The sequence below is a fragment of the Prionailurus viverrinus genome, chromosome B2, assembly GCF_022837055.1.
Source record: "Prionailurus viverrinus isolate Anna chromosome B2, UM_Priviv_1.0, whole genome shotgun sequence".
NCBI classification, from domain to species: Eukaryota; Metazoa; Chordata; class Mammalia; order Carnivora; family Felidae; genus Prionailurus; species Prionailurus viverrinus.
This window is the reverse complement of record NC_062565.1, coordinates 145,912,241-145,932,973: the sequence shown is the minus strand read 5'-3', so window position 1 is coordinate 145,932,973 and position 20,733 is coordinate 145,912,241. Positions and strand designations below refer to the sequence as shown.

Genomic DNA, 20,733 nt, shown 5'->3' with positions numbered 1-20,733 from the left:
AGAAGTCTCTTTGGAGGGGGCTGGCCCCTCTTGGGGCTGGTGGCACGCTGCCAGGCTTGTGGAACTGTTTTCGGTGGAAGGGGTGGGTCCACAGGAGAACATGAAGGGCAGGGCATGTGATGCCAGGAAGGTCCACATGGTTGCTACAGGAGGAGACCTGTCGATGCCCGGGAAAACTGCCGAGGCAGGCTGGGTGGGAGGGGGTAGATCCACAGAAGCACATGGGGATGGGGCCTGCTATTAGCAAGCTAGGTGGAGAATGTTGGCACCACACCGGTTCCCACAGGTGTTCGTGTATCCAGCTGGTCAGTGGGAGAAGGAAATGGTGCTCCTTTGCTCTTGGAGAAGTCTCCCAAAGATCCCTGCACCTCCAGCACATGCTCTGGGATTAGCAGACAAATCTCCATGCCCTATACCCCAGGTGTCTTTCAAACTGTTGCTTCTGTGCTGTATCTCTGCAGGGCTGTTTTTGTGCTGTCTCTTTAAGGGAAGTGACTCCACCCTCCCAGCTCTCTCAGAGAGGAGCCCACTGGTTTTTAAAGTCCCGGGGATTAAACCCCACTGATTATCAGGGCCCTCTGGTTTTCCAAACCAAACGTTATGGAGATTTGTCTTCCTCGTGCAGGTCCCAGGTGCCTGGGGTGCCTGGGGTGGAAGCCTGCTCCTCCCCCGTCTCCATGCCCTTTATGTCCTTTCCTCTTGCAGATGGTCCTCAAAGTCCACTTGGCTCCCTACCAAATCTCCACCCTTCCTACCGTCTTCAATGTCACTTCTACTCCACATTTATCTGTGGAGAGTCTTTTTGCCAGTCTTCAGGTTTGCTTGTTGGTTTGTTGCTTACGTCGATGTGGGTATTATCTACTTCTATCTGTGGGACAGGTTGAGCTTAGGATTCTCCTACTCTGCCACCTTCCCTGAAAATCCCCCCACTTTCCTTTCTTACTCTTCAAGTCTTTCAAGTGATTTGACACCTGCTGTGCATTCAGCCCTGGGCCAGGTGGGGGATGAGATGCCTTCAGGTTGTTTGCGCTTTAAGGAGTCTCCTAGACAGGAAGGTGATGTCAATACCATAGAACAAGGGCTTGGCAGACACTAAGCACAGAACAGGATAGGAGCGAGGGGGTAACATGGAAACACCTCTCACCCAGTCCTGAGGAATCAGGAAAGCTCTATGGGCGGATGACATGTAAACTGAGGCATGAAGGACCCTTGGGGATTTCAAGGGTAAAGTGACTGGCAAAGGTGGGAGAAAGACAGTCCATATAGGGAGAAATTGTGTTTAAAGGATCAAAGGTAATAGGGAGAGCATAGCTTTCAGGGCAGGAAAAGGGTCTTTATAGCAAGACTGTGTAGGGTCAGGGGAGGGAAAAATGGTGGGGCATATGATGTTGAAAAGGCTCCAAAGGCTTTGCTCAGGGAAGTGTGCTTGAGCTGGAAGGTATGCAATGAGGAAAATGACAGCATTAAACAATTCTTTCACATTATTTACCATTGTTGATGAGAATAATCAAAATTAGAATGATTTTTTTTTCACATCTAGAAATAAATATAAAACAACTGCCGATTTCTAGAGATTTCCTGGAAAATACTGGGAACACAACTCATCTAGGGGTGTTGAGTCATTGTAAATTTTCAAAATTATGACCCTGCCCCTCCATTTCTTGCAAATTATTTCCAGCTAACGAATATTTGTTTCTGTGCCCTCTCCTAGAGGTCCCAACTAATGTAATCAGTGGTGGTGGCGGTGGGAAGGCTATAAGAAGAAAAGCTCTGTTAACAGAAAAATGTTGTAACATCTTATTTTGTTCATCTGAGAGCAGAAGCTGGAAGGCTTTGCCTAAATAATGAAACTAGCAAAGGCTGTGATGCCTTTATGTTCTCTCAAGCTGACACATTATGAGAGCTTATGAAACCTTTAGCTTCCAAAGGAATTAAAGAACAGCTAGAATAATGAATATTGTCTTTTATAGTCTGGCTAGGCTGCAAAATTTAAGAAGATGTATTCAACTTGGATACTGAGCCGATGGTATCACATAAGTAACTACTGTTACATTGGAGGGAAGTTACATCGCCAGACATTAATGCAAAGGTGATGGAAATCCAAGGAACATGAGGACCACACTGGAACAACTAACTAGTCAAAGGAACGTCAGATCTGGAGAAAGAATGACTGTGGTTCTGTGCAAATCATTAACCAGATTCTCCCGAGCCAGCCAGGAATTCCTGGGAATAAGTTAAATGTTGTGAATATGTCCTCTGGCCATAGGGGCCTCTCAACTCGCATTCAGGGAGCCCATACCTTATGGAATAAATACAACTAAGGCAGCTGTTCCTATGTTCCAGGACGGTTGGAGTCAAGGACCTTTAATGGATGCTAAGAGCAAGATGATTTTGCACAAGATGAGAAACATTAACAGCCATGGTCAAGGCATTTGCTGTCAAAATTCTCCAGTGATACCTTATCTAGGGCACAACCCTTGGAGTGAAAGCCTTCTCAAGATAATAAAGAAAAAAAAGAATTCTGTGTTCCAGTCTGAAAGATAATGTGGAAATTTATCTCGGAGGTTTCTATGCCCTGCTAAGTTTAAAAAAAAAATCAAAAACCTGTTTTGAAGGGGGGAATCTTTGAAAATTGGTGACAGAGAACTAGTCATAGTGCATATTCTTTGTGTCACAGCTTAGTCCTTTTTGGTGGGGAGACTGACAGAGTCTACTAACAAGAACAGTTGCAGGCTTTCAAAGCATAAGCAGCAGTATGGAGGGCTCGGATCAATGTTTATGTGCAGGAAGAATCACAGATTTCCCATTACTCACCTGCCCAAGCTCCCTCCACCCCTGTGAGTCTGGCCTCCCTGTGCTCACCGCTGTTCCTGCACTCACTTCCCTGCCTTCACCTGGCAAAGCCTGCCCTTGTAAAACCCAGTTCAGGTATCTCCTCAAAAGCAAAACCTTCTCACTCTCCCCTAAACTGGTCACCATCCCTCTCTTGCCCCCCCAGCTCAGTGCTCAGGCATCTCTACGGCATTTACCACTTTGTGTGTGTGTGTGTGTGTGTGTGTGTGTGTGTGTGTGTGTGTGTGTGTGTATGTGTGTGCAAATGTTTGTTAAAGTGTCTTTCTCCTCCAGGCTTCTGGATTCCTTCAGGGATTTTGTTTACCTCTGTATCTCCAGCCCCTGGTCAGGATTGAGCAGGGAGAAAATATCACACTTCTCTCTTTTTCTTTTCTTTCTTTCTTTCTTTCTTTCTTTCTTTCTTTCTTTCTTTCTATGAGTAAACATTGGGGGAAAATAATCCCTGGGAGCTTGGCTATTACTTAGGGCAGATATGGTAACTTAAGTAACCAGGGAAACAGGCATAGCTGGATCCAGGTCACAAATGCTGTCGCTGGAACTCTGCCTTTCTGTCTCTTGTTTCTGTTCTCTTCTGAACATTGGCTTGATTCTCAGACAGGTTCTCTCTCTGTGTTCACAGTAGGGGAATTTGTGTGTTCTGACTGAGCTGGCCATCTGTGCACCCTGGACTAGTGAAGAGAAAGGGAGGTACAATGATCTGAGCATGACTGAGCGATTACCCACTGGGAATGAGGATCATCTTCTGTTGCTTTGTTTATTTTATAAATGGAAATTTGTTCTATTTAATCACCTTCACCCATTTCACCCACGCCCCCACCCCATCCCATCCATCCCCCACCTCTGGTAACTGCCAATCTGTTCTCTGTATTGATGAGTTCCATTCTTTGTTGTTCTGAGACTGTTTTATTTTCTTGTCTGAACAAAGCCATCTATACAAGCTCATGCATTTGTTTAATGTTTATTTATTTTTGAGAGACAGAGGGCGAGCAGGAGAAGGGCAGAAAGAGAGAGGGAGGTAGACACAGAATCCGAAGCAGGCTCCAGGCTCTGAGCTGTCAGCACAGAGCCTGACACAGGGCTCGAACCCACGAACCGCGAGATCGTGACTTGAGACGAAGTCCGGTGCTTAACCCACTGAGACACCCAAACTTACGCATTCTATAAGCATCCACAATGACTTTGAACCTCGTAGTTTACTCTTTTCAGGATTCATTTGATGTGCTTTCTTTTACACCCACTTTTAGTCTTAAAAATAATAAATAATGCATGGTGACTGGGCATGTTACAATAGAATAAACTTCTGGACAGTGGAAGAACTTCCGATCCAGGCATGGAAGAAGAAGGCATGTCGCCCTAACATCTGTAATTGTTTAGATCTGGCGTCACAGGGAAAGGTGAGAAGTATGCAAGGGTCTACTTATGTACATATTTGAAGTAGGCTTGAACTGTTCTTTCGGACTGAATCAAAACTACCATTGCAGTGATTCACGTAGAGGACTGTATCTAGCACTTCGAGGATCATCCTGTTGGATTAGCAAGAATTTTAAAAAATTTAGGTGTAGAATAGTAATCACTTATCTACGACCCTGAAGTCTGAAGTGTTTTAAATTCAGAAACTTTTTGATTTTAGAAAGATTATGCAATTCATACATTTTAACTCTGAAATAGCTCCAGGACTGCATGTCTACACCTTCTCATTTAAAAAGAAAAACAACGACGTTGCAGTACAAAGTGGGGACAGTCACACTGAGTTGGACAAATACGGGCCAGAGATCATGCCAAGCCAGTTCACGTCCAGTCTCGCCATTAAATTTTACTTGTGGCAACATTTCGAGGACAAATGAGGACAAAAGGCTTTGTGTTTCCAGAGCCTTTTGGATTTTAGAATTTCATTTTTATTTTTATTATTTCTTATACATTGGCCTAGGGAATGGACCCAGTTTATACTTTTAGCTTTGGTAATAAGATACAAATTTTAAAATACTTTTGAAATTTAACAATAGCTGTAGTGGTAGGACAGCGGAAATACTATGGACCTGACCAAAGGTGAAAGTGGAGAGCCATGTGCTTGCTGGCTTAACGTCGAAGGCTTTCTTTCTGCTGCTTAGCATGGGCTAGCTTGGCATATGCGTGTACCAAGCTATGTGCATATACCATGTGGATGTACATGTACCATGTGCATATAATGTGTGCATTTGTTGTTAATTGATGCAGGGCCGTGGAGAAAGCATGCAGCCTTCCTTAAGGCTTTGGCAGTGGTCATGGTGTGGACCTGGCCGCAACCGTCCTCAGCAAAGATCCAGTGTGGTTTTCCTTTTTATGGGAGTATATTGATTTTCTTTGTCCCGATAAAGTTTGCACATCATCTAGAGGCTTTGTTGGCACCTTATTAAGAGAAAACAAATTTGCACATGATAACAGACTCAGTAGCTTTTGAGATTCTATTTGTTTAACTGGGTGTAACCTAACTTTATACCTAGCGTTGGTAAATTAGCAAAGTGTACAAGTATTATGCGATCAAACAAGTTGTACAGTTAGTTTGTATACGGACCGCAAGTAAGTCTAACACATCAGCACGAAGGCTCAGATGCTCTAAGTCACCAGGTGAACAGGCTTTGGCACCGCTCAGTTACAGGCTTTCCTTATGGAGCAGGTGCAGAATATGGGAATTATATGCTGTTTGTCAGATTTTAGCTTAGAGAAAACTAAAGGTATAATATTAATATGAATAATGGATAGTAAATGGATATTAAGACCTAAAAGCATCAGTCGTTTCTTACAAAAGAATCTGCATCCAACCAAAGGAGGAACTGTTAGAGCCTGCAGTGAGGATGTCTGTTCGTTGCTGGCTATTGATAGAAGTTTTAGTTCCATGGGAGACACTTAGATTGATTCTAAGTGACAGGTCGTCTTTGGTAACTTGGGAAGCATGAGGACCCTTCGACAGAGAGGGATGTAAGATGCTCATTACCAGTTTTCTCATAAATCGTAACAGTAGCCTTATGTCCTCGGTCTCTCTTACTTGAAAATTTGGGTGGTTCATCTTTTCACAGGTTTGAGTTTGAACTCAGTCCACAAATGGTATAAATATTTGTGTGTGTTTAATACACTTTACAGAGCCATAGCTGAATGTATCTTTGTTTCTTTTGTGGAGGCTGATTAGAAAGTGCCACCACCAACAGACAGTGAAAGGCAAAGAACCGGGACTTGACAGACAGGCTCTGCCTTTCGAAGGTGCACCGGTCACCTGCTGCTTATTTCTAGAACCCCCTGCCCTGCCCTTCCCTGTGTGGTATATCGAGCTGGTCATGGCCAGTGCCAGCTCCCAGATTCCCTTGCTTCAGGCTGGCTCTGCCCAGGAGAGGCCTGGAGGGAGCTGGGAGGTCAGAGAGAAGGCAGAGGCCAGGATGTTCCTTGCTTTCTCTTCCAGAAGCATTTTTCTGATAGTGGCCGCCTCTCGTTCACCCTCCCAGCTCCCAGCAGACCTCCCAGCCAACTCTTCCCACTCCGGTGACTGGAGCCCAAAAGCTGCTGATCTCAGGGTGGCTTCCTGCCCTATGTGGCTTCCACCACCTTTGTGACTACACCTTAGCATTAAATTCCCTCAGCTGAACTGCCTGGTGTGGGTCCCGTTTCCCTAACTTGACTCTGACCCATGCAGATGGCCAGTTACTTGTTCAGTACAAACCACGTACCACAACCTTCCAATGAAAATCGTGTGTCCCTTTTATTTTATCAAGAGAAAGGTGTGGGGTGCCTGGGTGGCTCGGTGGGTTAAGCTCTTGACTTCGGCTCAGGTCATGATCTCACGATTTGTGAGTTCGAGCCCCGCATCGGGCTCTGTGCTGACAGAGCAGAGCCGGCTTGGGCTCTCGCCTGCTTGCTCTCTATCTCTCTCTCAAAATAAATAAAAATAAACTTTAAAAACAGAGAGAAAGGTGTGCTTTCTTTGGAACATATTAATTAAGAAAGATTTAGGGACTAACATAGAATTTAACTCTTTGTAAAGTCAAGACAAATATTCTATCTGGAAAACATTATGGTTAAGCAGTATCTATAAAACTCATTAATTCTAGGAGGTTCAATAAAAGCCATTAGAAGATTCATAAATGAAGAGGAAGATGTGGGTCTCATTGCTATTTTTTCAGGTTTGTGGAACTAGCTTGTGGTTGGGACATGCGAGGCTTTCCAGGTAGTTGTTTGTTAGCTCTTTTTATAGAAATTTGGAACACCTTAATTTATGTTTGGAGTTGACTAATTAGAGTCTGATCCTGTAAGTTCTTACACAAGTGGGTTCTTGGTAAAAATCTACTTTCAGATTTCACTGCCTTATTTGTTTCCATACTTCTTGCCATGTCCCTCTTTGTGAGAGACACTGGTAATGAGTCAGGAGTCAGGTGGCAGAGTGGAGTTAAGAGGAGGGTGGCTTTTGGGAATGCCACCAGCAGCTGAGCTGAAATGTTTACAGGTCTTCCCTTGATGTACACTCTTGGTTTTTATGGGTCTGATTTGGTTAGAGGGTCAGGCCTCCATGGCCTGAAGTGAAAGATAGATGAGTTATGATAAAATACAAGAACTCAGTGACAGCAGAAGGAAAGAATCATAGCCTTGTCCACAGAAATGGTAAAAATGCAAATACATTTCTGTGAACTTAAAGAATATAACTGTGCTGGAGTTTAGATTTTCTGTTTAGTACTAATAAGGTGGAAAATGCATAGCATTTAACATGGTTATAATAGTATAACCAAGCTCATTTTCAAGGTCTTATTCTGGGTTCAGTTTTTTTTTTTTAATAGTTTACACTATCATTGAAAACACAGAAAAAAAAAAACCTGGCCAATTACTGTTACACATTTTAGCTTCTTGCTAATTAATTATGGCTTCCCAGAATTGAGTCTGTGGATCCAAATGAAATGAGCCATCCCATGGGAACTGTAGTTCCTGATTAGGTGGAAGAATTCATTTAATTTTTCAGGACTTGGTTGTTTTGTTTGTTTGTTTTGGTTTGGTTTGCTTTGTTTATTTTTGTAGCTGATTTATCTTGAGCTGGTATTTGTAAAATATGGGGTGGGCCCCTTAGGGAATCTTTCTTCACCCACACTGAAGGGAGCCATATTGCCTTCACTAGGATTGACGAATGTCCTCCCTCACGAAGGAGGATGTTTCCCTGCTGCACCCACAGGGGTCTGTTTCCCTAGTGACACGGAATTTATTTTGCTGGTCAAACCCAGCACCTACTGAAACTAGAGTAAGGCCACGTCAAGCAGACGGCCCTGGAGCATAACTGCTGTCACTCACTCCAGCTTGCAGTGTTTCCTGGGCCCCATGTTGGGATGGAGATGGTGTCATCCCCCTGATGACTGCATCTCACCACAGTGGAGTCAGCTTTCTGAACATGCTATGTGGAGTCTAGCTAGATGACTTTTCTGGCTTTGGCTCCCATGATTTTTTTAACCCTGAGCAATCAAGAGAAATAAAACACAGAAAGGCAAAATTCACAGCTACGCCAAAAGAATCATGCAGCTGTATTGAATTGACAACCCTCTATAAGCAAGCTGAGGTACCCAAGGTAGAAATTTTTGCAAGCTTCTTCTGTTTCTTTACTTCTTAGTAAAGCTTTGCTTTACTAGTTGTGTGTTTTGCATGCAGACTGAAAATATCAAAAGACTACCAACATCCTAGCTCACTGATTACATAGGACAGGAAACCACCAGATCATGCTAGTGATTAGTCTGCCAGAAGAGGTGTCATTAATATTGGGAGAGAGTTCTCTAGGATTCTCCTGCATTTCTGCGTGTTGTAAGGGAGGTGCCTACTCTACCCTTTTGTTCTGGATGATCGTTTTAAGGAGATCATGGAGCAGATCTGCTTATTATCCAGTATCATAAAGACAGTATCCCCCTTGAGGACAAAAGGAAGGTTTGCCTACAGCTGCTTATTGAAGATCTGGGTTCCCAGGGTTCAGAGTCCTCAGCTGTGGTGCAGACCCACCACAGGTGTAGCATGTAGCTTAGTTCATCTGCTTCATCCCATAGTTGTTGGGGAGCAGGGGGAATGGCATGGTCGTGACGTCCATATTTCATTCTGCCTGGGCTCTGAGTTACACAGTCCTTTGTCTCTGACCCAGGAGTCTTGTGTCTTCTGCCAGCATCCATGAGACTGTAGCATATTAACCTGTTAACTTGCAAGCAGGGTGAAGTCTCAGACCCTCCACCATTCTTGCCAATTACTCTAGTACTACAGAAGAGCCTCCTTTCATAAAAATTGGTGGAGAGAGTGCTGAAATTCACCAATGTGACATATATATTTAATACACAGAGTTGATAATTCGTATTTTCGTTTTATCACCCCATGTGAAACACTGGAATTTTCCAAATATCTATAACTTTTTATACTGTTATCTACAAACATCCGTTCCCCTCAATAAAAAGGATTTTGGCTTTTATCTGGCTGACTTCTATCTGGTATTAGAACAGTTTGTGATTTGTTAGCTGAACATCTACCAGTAGTTTTTTGCAAGCTAAGAAGAAAAAATACAAATACTATCTATTTATCTGTATATGAAATACCTTCTCAATAGTCCAGCCAACTCAGCTGTTTTGGAGGAATTATTTTGTGTTATGAGCAGGATTTTTTTTTTCATGTCCACAAAAAGTACTTGCAGCTAACTCAGTGTATTTCATAAGGGCCAGTCATGCCCTCCACACTTTTTGTTTAGGCAGTCAGGAATTGCTTTAAAGCTTTTTCTTAATATCCTTGAACTGACCTCTGAAGGATTTGTAAAATTTCAAAAGGTTGTGTGAAAAGGGTAGCATTCCATGTTAAAAAAAAAAAAAGGGACCAATCAGTATGATATCCATGCTGCTCCAAGGAAAGACATGGGCTCACAGACATGATGCCAAGGACATACCTAAACAGGCACTCATCAGAAGCACTGGACACGCCATCTATTATAGCAAGACTGTTGTCACACTGTCATCTGTGGGCCTGAAGACTGCAGGGAGGAGGACTAACAGGCCACTCGCCCCAGATAGCATAGGTTCTGGTTAACTAGCAGTTACCCCGTCTGGGGCTGGTAAGACCCTTGCAATTCAGAAGAGCCTGGGCTGCAGACAGCTGGCTTTGGGACACTTCTCTGTACAGTGGCACCCTTCAGATTTTTGGAGAGTAACACATATTACCAGAGACATGGCATCACTTCCCGATGTGGTAAGTGAGGTATGTTTCAGCTGTCGTCTTCTGAGAGAAGAAACAGAGTTTACTCCCTTTGCCACTGATGTCAGTATAACTCGGTGTTTCTCAAGTGTGCAGCTCCCAGGGCAACAGTAAAAGCATAACCTGCCAGCATGTGAGAAGTGCAAATCATTGGCCCTGCCTCAGAACTCCCGAATTAGAGAAACCTGGCGTTGGGTCCAGCAATTTCTAACCCAGCAGGTGTCTCCGGTGCACACCAGCGTTGGAAGCCACAGGTGTTGCTCCCTGTATCTCAGGTCCGAGGAGAGGGAGCCAGTTGGGTTACAAGTAGGGAAAGAATAAATTAAGGGCGGTGCTGCCAAATGTGTAAAGGGATGATGATAGGATTTTGTTAATAAAGCTGTCGATTTTTTTTTTAATTTAGGAAAATCTATCCGATGCCTGTTCTATACTGGACACTGTTAAGATGCAAATATGAGTAAGGTATTCCACAATACCTCAGGGGTGGACCATCAGTGGTCTGTGGACAAAATCCCATTTCCTAAATGTTTTTGTAAATAAAGTTGTATTAGAACACAGCCACATATATTCATCTGCGTGGTGTCCGTGGGTGCTCTTAGGCTACAATGCAGAGTGAGAAGTACAACAAACACCCCCAAAGTCCCACGAAGCCAAAAGCACTTAATATGTGGAGCTTTAACCAAAGGCAAAGTCTAGTGTTTAAAGGGAGATACTTCCCAGATTCCAAGTAGTTATACTCAAATGGAGTTGGGGGAAGCGGGGAATATGAGGTGGACAAGTGTCCTTCTGTTGTCCAGAGATGCACCTGTATTGAATTTTGGCCGTAGCAGAAAACTGAACTTCATGGACGTGATTATCATGGGAGTGCAAAGACTGTTAGGCAAGAGGCAGAGTGGTTACTGTGCTCAACACCCCAGCGTATGAAGGGTAAAGGGGCGTGTGAACAAATAGAGACATAACGAGGAAGAAATGAAGAAAAAGAAAAAGAAGATTTGGGTTGAGAAGGGAGAATATAAGCAATCAAAAGAATGTGACCTATGTGAAAAGCTAAATTAAGGGAGTGTGTGCAAGACAAGGCTGGAGAAGCCAATTAAGAAGAGAAGTACAGGTGTGGAACATTCCCTCGCTTAGTGTGGGGCATGGGGCTGGAGTCTCCCAGGGAATTCTGGGACCCTGTTCGGCGGCAGAGAAAGGTTCAGGGAGCGTCTGGGGAGGGTCACACTCTGCTAATCTGTAAGTCTGTGTGTATGCACATTCTTATGTAGAGTACTGTTCCCTAGATTCCTTACTCTGGACCACATCTTTGCTGCTGACTGACCAACTGCATTGTGGTGCTGTAGAAAACTCACTGGGTTTCCCCTTAGGAAGCCTGGTTACTTCCCACTTTCACCTCTGATTGTTTGACTTTGGGCAAATCATTGCTTGGCTCGGCGTCTCCCTTTCCTCATTTGTGAGATACCATTTCAGGCTTCCTCCTGCATTCACACTGGGTTCTTCTATTAGACTCACTTATCATGGAAGGGCGTTGCTAAACCAGGGTCACTGAGCATTTCCCCAGCTCCACGGCTAACAGGGGAAAGGAAGTCAAACACAGACACTTCGACCCTCCTGAAAAGGGGATTGTTGAGTAGTGGCACAAGGGCATTTAGTTTCCTTCCAAAGATTCGATGTGGACTTATTTCTAACTCATACCTCATAATAGATTTCCTCTCTTGCCCAAAGAGTTTGTTTAATGTGAAAATGTTTCCAGAGAGGGGGAAATGGCCAGCTGAGTTCCATGTCTGTGATTTCTGACATAGTTCTCATCCTTCCAGGAATTTTTCTTTAAATGTGGAGCACACCCAACCGCTGACAAGGAAACATCAGTGGCTTTGAACCTGATCACAACAAACAGTCGAGGCATCACCTGCATAACATGTACCGACATCAGGTAAGGATCCGAAGACGCTGTCACCCTCCACATGCTGCTTTCCCGTGGTGGCTTCTCACATAAGCCTCCTCAGTGGTTTCTCCTTCTTGAGGAGTGTCTGCTTTGCTTCGACGCCGTTTGCCCAACGTGGGTATATTTCACTCTCAGACTGTTCAAAGTGCCAAATCATTCGTGTGGTCAGTGGTCGAATAGGATCCCAAGATAGAAAAGAGATGACTTATGTCTAAAAGTAGTGTAATCTTAAAAAATAAACACATGGGTTGATATCGGTGAGTTCTAAACGGAAGTAAAACATGAAGCTAGTGTTAGGAATGCCATGACAATTTATGAGCACCATTTATTCCTGGAATACATGATCCATAACATTTTGTTTGAAGCAATCTCTACAGCCAATGTGGGACTCGAGCTCACAACCCCGAGATCAGGAGTCGCATGCTCTTCTGACTGAGCCAGCCAGGCGCCCCAACATTTTATCTTAAAAAGGTCTCTTTCATACACTTCTGTTCTTCCACGTAACTTGCCTGTATGTGTGTCGGGGCTTCGCATGTATCCATACGCCCCAAATAAAAGCATGTAGCTAGTTGGGGAAATCTCAGTGAATACAATGGAAGAAAGAACGTGTGGAGATGCCTCGTTGGGAAAACAGGGATAATGACTAGATTTGAATTATAGCTTGGGAGGCAAGGACCGAGTGGAAAACTCTGCGCCTATTTAATCTACAGAGTTGATGTCTGAGAGTAGAATCTCTTAGTTTATGTTATTCAAATGAACAGAGTAAAAGAAATTAGCTTTAGTACATATTCTCTGCGGTCGTCTAGAAGCTCAAATTGCAAGAGCGGGGTCTTAGCCCTGATATCAAGAAGAACTTTCTGGGAAATGCCAAAACGCATTCATGAATAAAGTCAAAGAATCCTGCTTATTGCAGACTTTTAAGCAAAGACAGATATATACCCTCGGCATTTCAGGGTTGCCTCTTTGGCCTTGGGGACTGTGTTAGGTGGCCTTTTAGAGTTACCTTAAACTCTGGGATTTCGTGATTAGTGGTTATTAATACTTCGAACATAATACTTCTGTCCTTTAATAAATGTAAACAAAACAGGTTGACTAATAGAATCCTAAAATCCTTAACAGCCTCAGTTGGACACACTTGTTTCCAGAAAAGGGAGAAAAATGAGACTTTTTTTTTTTGCTGCTGCATTTTTAGTTTCTGCTGTGAGAGAGAATTCCACAATATTGCCTAAAATGCAGCTTTTCAACATCCCTCGGTAAGGTGAATGATTGCACATGGCTAACGTTTTCAACATGCAAGAACAGCTGATTCTTCTGGTCTTTCAGGGAAGGGGCTGGGAGTCCTCAACTGCTCTGAAAGCACCAGGCAATTAATTAACATCACGTCTCCGTTTTTCAAAGGAGAAATGGTTTCTCTCTAAGTCAGAATGCGGCCACCAGCCAGTATTTAAAAACCTTCCATTAAAGTTGTTAAAGATGGCATTAGGGTGTGTGGTGTTGATCGTGTTCCCTTAACTGTGGGCATAGCTCTCTGTGCTTGCCTGCCACTGAGCTGTCGGCTTTGTATTAGCAGCTCCTAACATCCATTCAGGGAAGAAAGGCACTTCCCAGATGCGCAGGGACAGCACTGCTGAAAAATAATACCGTCTGTGGCAATAAAATCTTTCCTAGTATTATTTTTGGGTGATCTTATAAATAGAAGCTACTGTTTTCAGTTAGACTGAAGTGTGTGTGTGTGTATAACCAACCACTTGACTAGGTGAGGTCCCTTCTTGTATAAGACAGCAGGGGGATGCCCTGTATGTAAAATAAAGAAAGAGGCCCCCTCCTCTTATACTGAAAGCTCCATGCATAGGGATGTCATAAAAGCCTACATGAGGACACAAGAGTACCTTATGTTGTACTTTGCTGATTGTTATGGGTTTTTTTTCCTGCTAATGCTTTCTTTTTTAATTTAGAAGTGATTCACTCACAAAAACAAACAAACACAAAAAAACCTAAAAATGTTAGTTGTTTACCCTCATGGTTAGCAAGATTTGGGTTTAATTCTTTCCAGTATCTTAAATTCTTAAGCCTAAATATTTGCATATATATATATATATATATATATATATATACACACACACACACACACACACACATACATACATACACGGTGTGTGTGTGCATACGCGCTATATGTAATCATTGTATATATAGTTTGTATCTGGCTTTTTTCCATTTACATTACATCATGATAAATTTTCCCTGCTATGAAATATCCCGTGGAAACAAGTTTGGTTTCGTTGTTTTTTATTTTTTTTAATAGGTAGCTGATATTTCACCATTTCTCTATTGCTGGTGATCTGAATTTTTTCTAATTAAAAATATGAGGTTAAGTGGTGCCTGGGTGGCTCAGTTGCTTAAGCGTCCGACTTCAGCTCAGGTCATGATCTCACAGCTCATTGGTTCGAGCCCCTCACTGGGCTCTGCACTGACAGCTCAGAGCCTGGAGCCTGCTTCAGATTCTGTATGTGTCTCTCTCTCCTTCCCCTCTCATGTTCTGTCCCTCTCTGTCTCTAAAAAAAAATTTTCAAAATATATATTAGACTAACATTTAAATTTATATCCTTTTCCAGAAATCACTGACTGCATGTTTTGAGTCTAAAAATAGTATCGTAGAAGTAGTAACAAAAGGTCAATGTTCATGGACATGTTTAAGGTGCCTGATGCATATTGCCAAGTTTATTTCCCTTGTAGACTATGGTTGCCTGTCTTCGAGACGGCTTCCTGCTGCATCTTCAACACTATTAAATGTTAATACTTTTAGTTTTTGCCCATTTGCTAAAGAACATTAATTTTGTCATTAATATTTTTTTTAATTTAAAAACTTTTTAAGTAAAAAAAATTTTTTGAGAAAGAGTGCATGCACACACACGTGAATGGGGGAGGGGCAGAGGGCGAGAGAGAGTGCACGTGTGCACGCATGCACCCATGGGCACAGAGCCTGGTGTGGGGCTGGATCCCATAACCCTGGGCCATAGTCAAGAGTCAGATGCTCAACTGATTGATTCACCCAGAAGCCCCAATATTTTTTAAAAATTGTTATTAGCAAGTTTGAGTATTTCTCCCTTGCTTGTTTGCATTTTTTTTTGCATTTTCTATTGTGAGACAAAAGTGCAAAACTTTCTCAATATGAAATTTTTTGAAAAAAAAATCTAAAAAAAAAAAACTGGCCTCTGCAATTACTTTCTCACTCAATACATAATATCCGTGTGTCCTTTATTAATATGACATTTCCTGACCTGTGAATTTACATTTAAATATATTTCCTTGGTTTTGGTTTTGAAATATCACATCTTCCTGGAAATAAGTTATTTAATTACAGAATTGAAAATAAAAATTTGGGGTATCTATTTATATTTTACGTTTCTTTTATTTATTTTTGCGTGTGCCTTAGTCATACATCATTAGTCAAATTAGGCATAATTAACTACATAATAGATTAAAACCAGAGGGTTAATTTCAAATTCCACTTATGCATTGCTGGTATATGGGAAAGTGATTGACTTTTGCATATCAGGCTGGTATCCTGCAACCTTGCTATAACTGCTTATTATTTCAGGAATTATTTTGTGGGTTCTTTCAGGTTTTCTACATAGATTATTATGTCATCTGTGAACACACATGGTTTCATGTCTTCCTTCCCTATCCATTTACCTTCACAAGGTAGTTACCTTCCATTCCTAGTTTTCAGACAGTGTTTATCATGAATGGGAGTTGGACTTTGTCAAATACTTTTTCTGTATCTACCGATATTATATGGTTTATCTCTTTTAGTCTGTTGTTTAAACTGTTTTAGTTTGTGTTGGATTACATGAATTTATTTTTGAATGTTGAGTCAGTTTGCATACCTGAGTTCAGTCCCACTTGACTATGGCATATATCTTTTATGCTTTTTTGTATTTGACTCATGAATATTTTGCTGGGGATATTTGCATCTTTGCTCAGGAGAGAGATGGTCTGTAGTTTTCTTATATTGTCTTTGTCTGGTTGTAGCTTTAAAGTAATTCTGGCTCAGGGCATGTGTTAGGAAGTATTCATTCTGTTTCTGTCCTTTGAAAGAGTTTGTAGAGAATTAGTAGCAAGGTAAAAATTTTATTTATTGTTGTGCTGTACAAACATGTACTTTTGTGTAAAAAGAGATTGACATCACTTTCGTCTACCTTCTTAACAATACTTCTCAACAGGTGTATAATAACGTATATTCAAGGGTCTCCAGTGCCACTAAGCTAACTTTTTGACCTTAGAAAAATAACATAATCTCTTGGACCTTCAGGTTGCTTACAAAATCCAAGAATTGGAATAGGTAATCTATAAGGCTCTGACTGGTTTTAAAAGCTTGCAAAAGGTAGGAGAAGTGCTTTTTCACAGCTTATAAATCGATCGTACCATTTGAGAAAACACTCATTTGTGGTCCTGCCTGCTGACAGATGCAGAAATAAAAGATGAGGTTTTCAGTGACACTCCCTTCCAGAGCCCACATATGTGGTTATATGTACAAAATATATAGAAGATAGCGGTGTTCTTCCTTTCCAGATGTTAGGCTGAAAATTTCATTCAGGTACACAGTTTGTGTCCTTTTGATAAGGGAGTGGGGGGCAAGCTGAGGGCAGAGGACAGGCTAACAGCACCTCTCTGCCACCAGGTGGGATCTGTGTGATATTCCTCGGACACTCCTGGCTACCCGAGAGCAAAGGAAAGAGGTTTAACTGCTTGCCATGGTGATGTGGGAAGCTAAAGCAAATGAAACATTAAATTTCCTTTACAGCCTACAGCCCGTAGACAAGTCCTTGAAACAGGCAGAGTGACCTCCCTCTAGGAGCTCAGCTGCCTTAAAGATGACACTTGGCTGGGGCAAAAGGGAATCTTAGCTTAACATTATCCTGACTCCCGAGATCCTGTAAGTCTACTTTAACATATAAAAATAATTCCTTTGGAAACTTCCATTATGTCAACTCCTCCAAGGCATATGCTAGCAATCATACTCCAAGCTTATGGCCCCCCAGTATACATCTGAGGGTCTCATGACTGAGGTTTTACTAAACAGTGATAAATAATATTTTCCTAACAGCAGCTAGCCCCTCGAGGTCCTGGAAACTTTGCTTCCAAAATACCTTAGAGACTTACTCGATCCCTGACTCCCTCCCAACATGAGGGTATGTAATGAGTTACCCGTCAGGACCCTAGTGCAGCTCTTCCTGCTCACGGGCCCTGTCCCTGTGCTTTAATAAAATCACCTTTTTGCACCAAAGACATCTTCAAGAATTCTTTCTTGACCATCAGCTGCAAACCCCCTGACAATCACCCCCAAACCCCATCACTTTGAGTTTACATTGCATGTAAAATATTTTCCTCTCCCTTAAAGAAAAGAAAATGGACTATTTGAGAGCCAGAACACCCTGAGATTTTATGTGCACCAGCAGGTTCCCATCTGCCATCCAGCCTTGTGGTCCTCTCTACATCCTTACAGTAGTGAGTTGATCGGTATCCACTCAAGGTTATCAGTTGATAGTCTTACATGTGAACAAAAAGTAGTGGACTGAATAAAAAGCAAAAACTTGAGCTGAGAACAGAAAGTACAGCACTTGAAGGTAGAGTGACTATATTATCTATTTCCAATAGAAATGACATCAGAGAGGTTCAGAACGTTCCTGGATACCTCAGTTCAGCTCGGGAATAATGATACTCTGTCATATGAAGATGACAGGGCAGAACCAGAGTGAGACTTGTAGTGTATTTCTGACCAGAATGTGGTTCTTGGAACTCACCCTGACGTTGGGTGCCCACCCTGGGGAAAAGAGTATTTCTGCTTGCTGAATTTTACTTTGCAGTAGTATTATTCTTAAAATTCAAAATGTAAAGTTTGAAACTTACAAAATAGAAAAATTATTAGCATGGTATGATTGAGCAAAAAGAGAGAAATCATCCCCACTTTTCTGCTTCTAAGGTTGCCTAGTGAACTCCTGCACTTTTTTCCTTTTTCTGCCGTTCTTAAGTTTACAAAGCTCAATACAAACTAAAAAATAACCAGGTTTTACACAGCCAAGATTTAACTCGCCAGAACCATGTTTTAAAATTCAGCTCCTAGTAGGACATTAAATCTAAAAACTGGTCCTACCCTGTAATTATGCTTAACTCTTCCAGCAAAGACTTATGTTTCTGATGTCATTGTTGTTTGATATAAATTTTTTTTTATAATTTTCTTGCTTTCAGATTTGTCTTAAAATTCATTCAGCCTGTCGAAATAGTGCTGCCCTGGGATTGCAGACTTAAAAAATTTACTTGCTTTTGGAGATTGGTAGAGATTTATCTCAAAGTCCATTTATACTTGCTCTTGGTATCCAGGGAGATAGTGATTTAACTATCATTTGTCAGTATTTTGGTATGCATTCGTTCATTCATTTAACAGAAAGATTTAAAAAAAATAGGATCTTAGTTTAACTTTCCCTTTGAATACATTTGTTATATCTTAGGCTTCTCCTCTTGATTCACATTTTAATCTTAGTTATATTTGGCATTTATTTTGTGATTTAGAATTAATATACAAGTCATTTTTCTGTCTAGACTTGAGATAGTGCTCAATGGTCATATTTTATCAACCTAACCCTTTCTAGTCATTTTTGGCATTAGACGGGAGCTGATGGTTTTATACAGTCATTGGCTCCAAAGAGCATCTTCAGATACAGTGACACATAATTCAGATACAGTGACACATAATTTAACTGAAATCTTTAACATGGCCTTTTTCAGTACATGGCTTTAGTTCTAACAATGGAAAAATGTTGTGTGTGTGTGTGTGTGTGTGTGTGTGTGTGTGTGTGTATGTGTGTGTGTCTGTATGAGAGTGATAGCACTAGAGACCTTCTTTGTGCATACAAATCTATATATTTCTCTTATTAGAGAAATAGTTTGTATACTCCTAGGTAATGTAACAAGCCAGGAACAAAAGATAGTTTTCATATAAGTAGGGACATATCTCGGAGTATCTGTTTTACACAACATTACAGAGAAAGGTAAATCAGAATACCACACTTGTATCTTAATAAACAGGAATATGTAATAGAGTAGAATGGAATATCTTACACCTTTTTAAGATGAAACAGGGAACTTCAAAGATACGTCTTCTAGCTGGAAGCAGCCTACTTCACACTGTGCCCCAGACCCCACGGGAGTTAGTTCACTCTGCTTATACTGTGAGTGATTCTTTCCTGAAAGAGTGTGGCACATGTCAGTCGGATCCAATCTTGAGAGAGAGCTGTTATAGACCCTCCCAGAAAGGAGAATTCATCCTGTGGGTGAAGTCTCCCATATAGGACATTGCATTGCCTCTTTGAAATTCATAGGTAGTGCTTAATTTCCTATAATTCTTTCCCTACATTAATTTCAAATTATTTGACTGTCTTATAGTTGAAGAAATTGAGGCTAGGACATTTTAATGATTTTTTTACTGTTTACTTATTTTTTGAGAGAGAGAGAGAACAAGAGAGAGAACACACGTGGGAGAGGAGCAGAGAGAGAGGGAGACACAGAATCCGAAGCAGGCTCCAGGCTCTGAGCTGTCCACACAGAACCTAACGTGGGGCTTGAACTCGGGAACCGTGAGATCATGACTTGAGCCGAAGTCGGATGCTTAACCGACCGAGCCACCCAGGCGCCCCGAGACTAGGACATTTTAAACATTACATCTGGTCCTACCTCAAGGAACTGGTTGCATCAGCCTACACCCAAGGTCCATGTGGTTGGTACTGTCTCTCCAGTCACACCTTACCCCCGGCAGATCTCAGTTTTCTCTGTAGAGCAAAAGGAAAGGCTGTCCACTGAGGGTGGAAGGTGGCTTTGCGTATGAAAAGGAGATGAGCAGTAAAGTGAGATACAAAGACAGCTGACAGACAGACAGGAGTTGAAACACTGAGCACTGTACAAAAGCCCACCTGCCCAGCTAAGTTGCCCGCTGCCCCAAGGACAAGGTCCTAGCCTTGTTGTACAAACCTGCTGATGCTACACCATCAAAGAGATCAATGCGATTTCGATAAACATTTACTGACTTGAATTCCAGTAAATATGGTTTCATGCAAAGGAACAGAGAATGAGTTCCTTTTATATGGAACACTTCTGTTTTACAAAAAATACCCTTCTGGGGCACCTGGGTGGCGCAGTCGGTTAAGCGTCCGACTTCAGCGAGGTCACGATCTCGCGGTGCGTGAGTTCAAGCCCTGCGTCAGGCTCTGGGCTGATGGCTCAGAGCCTGGAGCCTGTTTCCGATTCTGTGTCTCCCTCTCTCTCTGCCCCTCCCCCATTCATGCTCTGTCTCTCTCTGTCCCAAAAATAAATAAACGTTGAAAAAAAAATTAAAAAAAAAAACAAAAAAAATCCTTCTGTAAGAGTGTACGTATCCTGATGGGCACTGAGTAATGTATAGAAGTGGTGAGTCACTGTGTTGTACCCCTGAAATGAATATAACACTACAGTGATTATACTGGAATTGAAAAAATAAATAAGTAAACAAGCAAACCAATAAAGAAAAGGGAAAAAAAAACTTTTCTGAATTTAATGGAATTTTCCAAAACAGAATGAAATAAATTAATCAGAAATCAATGGAGAGTTTTTATGGTGCTGTTAGGAGTAAGGGAAAAAGTCAAGTTTTGAAGTCCAACCTTCAGATGTAGATTTCACAGCTATGTTGT

General features: G+C 41.8%; 1 protein-coding gene across 3 annotated transcripts in view; it reads left to right on the top strand.

Annotated features, from left to right (window-relative positions):
- Positions 1-20,733, top strand: part of PRKN (parkin RBR E3 ubiquitin protein ligase) — a 1,353,288-nt gene that overhangs the window by 739,747 nt on the left and 592,808 nt on the right. For all 3 annotated transcript variants that reach the window (XM_047860009.1, XM_047860008.1, XM_047860010.1), the window contains exon 6: positions 11,883-11,998. In XM_047860009.1, coding sequence (XP_047715965.1) covers positions 11,883-11,998 — 116 coding nt within the window. The remainder of the gene's footprint in view (positions 1-11,882; positions 11,999-20,733) is intronic.